General features: G+C 43.5%; 1 protein-coding gene across 1 annotated transcript in view; it reads right to left on the bottom strand.

Moving 5' to 3' along the window:
* Nucleotides 1-3,557: 3,557 nt before the first annotated feature.
* LOC103369034 (soluble guanylate cyclase 88E-like) overlaps nucleotides 3,558-6,002 on the bottom strand; it is a 15,387-nt gene continuing 12,942 nt past the window's right edge. The window contains exons 13-15 of the mRNA XM_008297615.1: nucleotides 5,858-5,931; nucleotides 5,266-5,355; nucleotides 3,558-3,716 (exon numbers count right to left, since the gene is read on the bottom strand). Of these exons, the coding sequence (XP_008295837.1) occupies nucleotides 3,594-3,716; nucleotides 5,266-5,355; nucleotides 5,858-5,931 (287 nt within the window). The 3' untranslated portion in view covers nucleotides 3,558-3,593. The remainder of the gene's footprint in view (nucleotides 3,717-5,265; nucleotides 5,356-5,857; nucleotides 5,932-6,002) is intronic.

The raw sequence follows: 6,002 nt of genomic DNA, 5'->3' as shown, positions 1-6,002 counted from the left end.
TAAACCCCCTTTCCTTCTCACTTCTCTTTTTTTCCAAACCTGAGGGATCCATTCTGGTGCCTGATTCTTCTAACTTTGTTCATTAATTCGAGGCTCCTTGTGGTTGTTAAAATGTCTGCAGATGACACCGGACCAATAGTCATTTACCCACATCCTCTTTGCAGCTCTGCTCTTGTTCAGTAGCCTGGCGATTTCAGAATAATTTCCTGGACCTTTTGTGGAAAGAAGCACCTTCTTTGGCAGACCAGTAGCTTTAATGTCCACTTGCTGCACTTCCAGTTAACCACTGACAGGTAACTGCTGATGTAATTTAGGTAATCTGTCCACTGCTGCAGCTCGTGTGAATGCAGAAGTATGAGCTTCGTCGTGAGAAAGCTGAACACACAAGGCCTTTGCTTCATCAAACCCTTGAAGTGAAGACGGTCTGTCATTCAGACGCTGTTAATTTTCCTCTCAGCTTAGTTCTGAGGCCATGGGGCATGCACGATATCTGTGAGATCTGACAGTGCATCGAGTGATTTATACAGAACCAATAAACAGAAGACTGGACTTAAACTTGCTGTGTGACAAATGATTTAATTGCATGTTATAAACCTGTGAACTGTATGTGAGGTGAAGGAAGCATAGAGTCTGAGTTGCCATTAGGTCCTGACTAATCCACGTCTCCATGTGGGAAAAAAGTGTAATAATAAGTAATTAATAAAGTCAATCTCTCACTTTGGATATGCTCATATGGATCCTGCTGCTGTTTGATGCTGCAGGTATGTGATAAAGTCAGAGGAGAAAGTCTTACAAACACCTGGGAGCAACGTACTGTTTTAACTGCAGTGCTTAGAGATGTCGCTTTACCATCTTTAGCCTCAGTTGGTGGCAGATGAGGTGTAGCATGGACGAGAGGAGAAGGTTCAAACCTTTGAACCTGCTTCAATTTCTACAGCTGAGACCAGAGCCGAGCGTCAGAGGAAACACTGGCACAGAGAGATGACCACTGATCCACAAGTTTACACTTTGCCTGCTGCTTTTTTTTAACTGTATTTTTTATAGACATCTTGTTTTGTAGTGCAAAGGGAATGAGAAAAGTGTTTTGCGGTCTTGTTCACAAGCTGTGACTTGTGCGCTCTCTGTGAAGTTCAACATTGGTGCTAAAATGCAAATGAAGCCTTCCCCAAATCGCTTCACACGACTCAAAGTACGTGGATGTCTTGTGCATGGCTCTCCGTTAATACGATGCCACGCAGTGTTGAAAGAGATATGTTACTGACCTGGTGAGATTGTTTTTGAGACTTTTACGGAAAAGTGCTTATTAGACGTGAAGCTGACACTTAACAGGAAGGAGTGCACGTCTGAAAGAGGCTAAAGCTTCTTATAATGAATTAGTATTTGTTGTATTAGAATTAACAAACTGCACTCGTCTATTAAATATCAGTTCATGAAGAGTCATTACGTCATTTGCTGAAGGGTTTCCATCTTCGAGACCGTCCTGCGAGAGCGTCAGTCACTTCAGCAGGTGTCACACTTTCACATTTGAGCGACAAAACCCTCTCGCAGCTATAGAACATGTAGAGTAGGTCACCCCCTTTTTCGAGAGCGAGGATGGAGAGTTCCCACCAGCCTCGAGCCAAGAGCAGACGCATTGTGGTTGCACATGTAACTGGGAGGTTGATGTCATGAAATCATCAATCAAATGGTGTCATGACTTGGTTTAAAAAAAAATAAACACACGAGGGTTTGGTTGTCTGTACAAACAAGTTTTATATAAATAAACACTATTATACAGTGAAACCAATGCAGATACATACAGAAACTAGAACCTAATACTGTGAAGTCAACACCCAGTTTAAACAAGATCAAATACAACCTGTGGTGACATCTACTCTCAGTGAATTAAACGAAGCATCCGTAGACTCGCTTTAATTTGTCGATTTCCCCCCAAAAAAACAAACTTGTTCTCATTACACATTTTAATACAGTTTCCGTAGCAGTGAGTTTATGAAGTAATACGACAAACAGGGAGAGAAAAATAGAAGCAAACTCATTCTGGTGGCTGTTATTATACCCGTAGTACAAGTGTGTGGTGTTTCTCTGTGCTGTTTTTACTGTAGAGGATGTTGCACTTCCTTTTTTTTTTTTTTAAACAGTTGACATAAGGAAGGCGTGTTGTGAAACCTGTAAATTCTCAGTATTCAAGCTGACGATAGAACCGAACTGCTGATTTCTATCACACGAAACCAAAAAGAAAAAAGACAGGATGCATGAAATCAGTGAAACAAATGAACGGCATGAAAATGTTCTCCATCTGACAGAAGATAAATCCAGAGTTTATGAGTGTAATTGGTTTTATTAAGCCATCGATACAACAGCACCCTGTTCCCGTTCGCTTAATGTTGCACAAAGTTTACTTCAATCTAAGCGGGAGATGTTGGTCCTCGGTTTGTATCACTCGGAATTTAATTAGCTGGAATTTGTTAAATCATCAGTAAAAATGAAACGCCGGCTTCGTCTTGCCCGCGATTAAATCTCAATCGTGGTTTTCGGTATCAAACCCTCGTCCCGCTCACAGGATGCAGCAGGAGGCGCTGCGCATGGGCAGGTTGGCGGGCAGCTTGGCGTACTGCTGCCTGATGCTGTTTCTCTTGTTGTTGAGCAGAGGACCTGGGTTCTCCAGGCCGTCGGCGGCCGGCGAGGACTCCGGGTTTGCATTTCCCTGGGGCGCGTCCGACTTGGCCCCCTTGTTGTTTTTAGTCTTTTTGGATTTCTCCTTCTCCTGAGACTCGGCTGAAACGGCGGGGGCTTCGTTGGCGGCCTCCGGCGTGGGCAGGGTGTCCGGGGGGAGGTTGCTCGGGCTCGGTTTCCCTTCCGCTTGCTCCTCGTTGCCGGCGACGTGGAGGTTGGAAGCCCGGCGTTTGGCGCTGGTGCTTGTGGAGCTAGGAGTTACAAGTTTGTTGAATTCACAGCAAAAATCAGACACTTGGGATGATGATGTCAGCAAACAAGCATTTCCAGTTTTGTCCTCAGGAGGAAAGAACTGGCTGATTTATTGGGGTCTGCGTCATTTTCTTTAAACACGCAACAGTGAGTCTGTCTTTGGTATTTAATCTATTATCCATGAAATCAATACACTGCATGATCACTTTCTAGACCAGTATCGTTTCTGTATTAATCATACTTCTCCTTTTGTTTCCAAAAAAACATATTCTAGAAACAAGACAGCACTGGGAGCAAGTGACCAAAGCAGCAGGAACATTTCTTGTTTTATGAAAAATAACTCTCAGCGGCTTGATATGAGACGAGAGGAGCTGTTAAAAGTGGTGTTTTCTATTGTGTTGTGTCTCGCCTGTTTTGTTTCACCATTTCTTATGTTGCTCCAGTAACCCAAGGGGTTGCGCTGCCCCATGTGAGGGCAGAAATGTGTTTTTGATGAGCAGCATCAAACACAGGAAAGCAGCTAGAACAGCCTTCCAGTTTGTTTGCTGTCTTGTGCTGCAGGGGGCAATGAGCACAGCTCTGGCTGAATCAACAGGGGGCAACCTGAGTCCACACTGTGTGCTGCAGAGGAGGGATTCTTTGGTGCCGACTGCTCTTCTTTTCTCTACTCACCCGTTAGAGCTCTTGTCCTCAGAGTCTTTCTGTTCGCTGCTGTAGCGCAGCTCCGCCGGGGTCTTGAACGATAGATCCTTCTTTCCTTTCAGCCAGTAGGTCTTCATGTAGCCTTTACCCTGGAAGATGTTGGGAGGATGTGTCCAGTTTAGCACAAAACCGTTCACACCCACGCCAAAATTTTGACTTATAGTGTATTTTTATTTGACCAAAATGCTTCTTTTGGTTGGAAAAGACATTAATAAATGACTAAAGATGGTAAGACTTTGTGATATTGAACTAATTCTATGTTTTCTTTACATTTCAACTAAAAATGCATTTTCTAAAATTATTTACACTTCTTGAAATTGTCCAGAAATCCAAAAAATTCCAAATGGTCCTGGTAATTTCTACCTTATAATACTGATACAGTTCCCTCTCCAGTTTACTCGTCAAATGCAAGTCATGTCGGTTAAAACCAAAGAGCCTCGTGAGTTATATCTGAAGTCATATCCATGTGTTTTTGAAAAATCCCAAAGGGCGTGGTAGGAAGCTGAAAGAGACCCCAGTGCTGGCAAGAATGGTGAGAGGCCAAGAAGACTCCGAGGATCTACACCAAAGCCGTCGTGATGAATCTGAGCAACTTCGGTACCAACGTCACAATGCTGGTCTCTGTGGAATCCAACCAAACAGGACTTCACGTCTCCATTAAAGGCCCTCAAAAGCCCGACAAACCTTCGCACCTGGACTAAGAAGAAAGCTGTCGGTCATCATGGAGTTGCTTGGACACAAAGACGCAACATTTGTTTAGCAAATAGAAAATAAACGCGTTCAATGTCAAGAACACCGTCTCAAAGGTCAGACATGGTGGATGGGAATGGAATGCTTGGAGGATGTTTTTCAGCCAGTGGGCCAAGCAACCTTGTCAGAGTAATTGGCGTCAAGAGAGAACATTATGATTCTGGAGGAATACTTCAGGCAGTCTGCAGAAAAACTTGGTCTTGTGCAGACACTGGACTGAAACATACAGGCAAAGTGGTGAAGAAATGATTCACAGAACACAATATGAGCATTTTGGAGCGATCGAGCCGGACCTGAATCTGGGGATGGAGCGATACAAAATCCCAGTGGAGAGATTAAACAAACCTTATTAGCAATAATAAGACCTCTGTGCTGTGGTGGCAAATAAAGGGTTTGCCACAGATTAATGAGAAAAACCTACGGAAGTGGTTAATATTTATAATTACAATCTCCAACACAAGGTCTTTTGTCGCTTGTTTATGTAATTTCCAGTCGGAAGAATCTGACCAATCAAATAAAAACTCGTTATTAATCAAAGCTCGGCACGAGTATGAATCGTTTTCAGGGTGACTTGATGAATCTGCTTTGTATACGTTTTATTTTTTATAAAATTGATTAACCAAAACTAAAACTCTTGGACTGTCGGGGCCAAACTATCTCAGAGTGGATATTTTTAGTCGTACTCAACTCTACATAAAGGTCAGTGTCCCGTCTTTAAAATTATACACCTCGTCTTGAAATTAAGAGCTTAAAATTTACAGCTGCAAGACTGGAACTGTAACGGCCTGTAAAGCGGTAATCATAACGTCCATCTCAATCAGAGGCCGGCCATCATTTACAGAGAACACGACAGGTAGCGAAAGATCCGCGTCCTTGGCGACCGCTCACCTTTACGAAGATTTTGCCCCTCTCCTCGATGATGTAGGGCTCGTGCTCCAGGTGGTCTTTGGTGGTCTGACTGATGTGTATCTGCATGCCCTGCTCAGACAGACGCACATACAGCAAACTAAGCTAAAGCTGAGCACGTAAACACAAGCTCCTCTCAACTCTTAAAAAGAAACCAAACTATTTAGCAGACTATACTCATTGTAGAGTTTTCTTGCTTGGTGGGAATGTATTTGGGGGTGAAATTAAGCCTGCAAAAACTGCTTCCTCCTTTTTAATTTACTTTCTTTCCATCACAGAGCAGTTCTCCCACACAACAAGACATCAACTCCTATTACTGTAAGTAATGGAAAGCAAATGAAGTGATTAGCCTGTTGCATCAACTCAAAAGCAACAAGCGCAGTGGCATCATTAAGCAGAAAATGGTTTTCTCTTCTAATCTACATGAATTTCGACTGAGGGAAATATGAACGCCGTTGCAGTTATTTATATTACAGCCGCCGGTTATTTAGCACATTTTGCCGGCTGGCGGGTTTATTAACAATGTTAGCATAGTCACCACTCCGTTGCTCTCCATCCTCGAGGCCGTGTTCACGGTGTCGCCGAACAGGCAGTAGCGAGGCATCTTCAGACCCACCACGCCGGCCACCACCATGCCAGAGTGGATACCTGAGAGACAAAGAACAGAAAAGGAATCGGTCTTAAGCTGCACGAATCCACGTCAAACCTCCCAAACAAAA

The sequence above is a fragment of the Stegastes partitus genome, unplaced genomic scaffold (genome assembly GCF_000690725.1).
Source record: "Stegastes partitus isolate 25-593 unplaced genomic scaffold, Stegastes_partitus-1.0.2 Scaffold1230, whole genome shotgun sequence".
Taxonomy (NCBI): Eukaryota; Metazoa; Chordata; class Actinopteri; family Pomacentridae; genus Stegastes; species Stegastes partitus.
The sequence above is the reverse complement of the archived record's forward strand: the minus strand, read 5'-3'. Positions and strand labels throughout refer to the sequence as shown.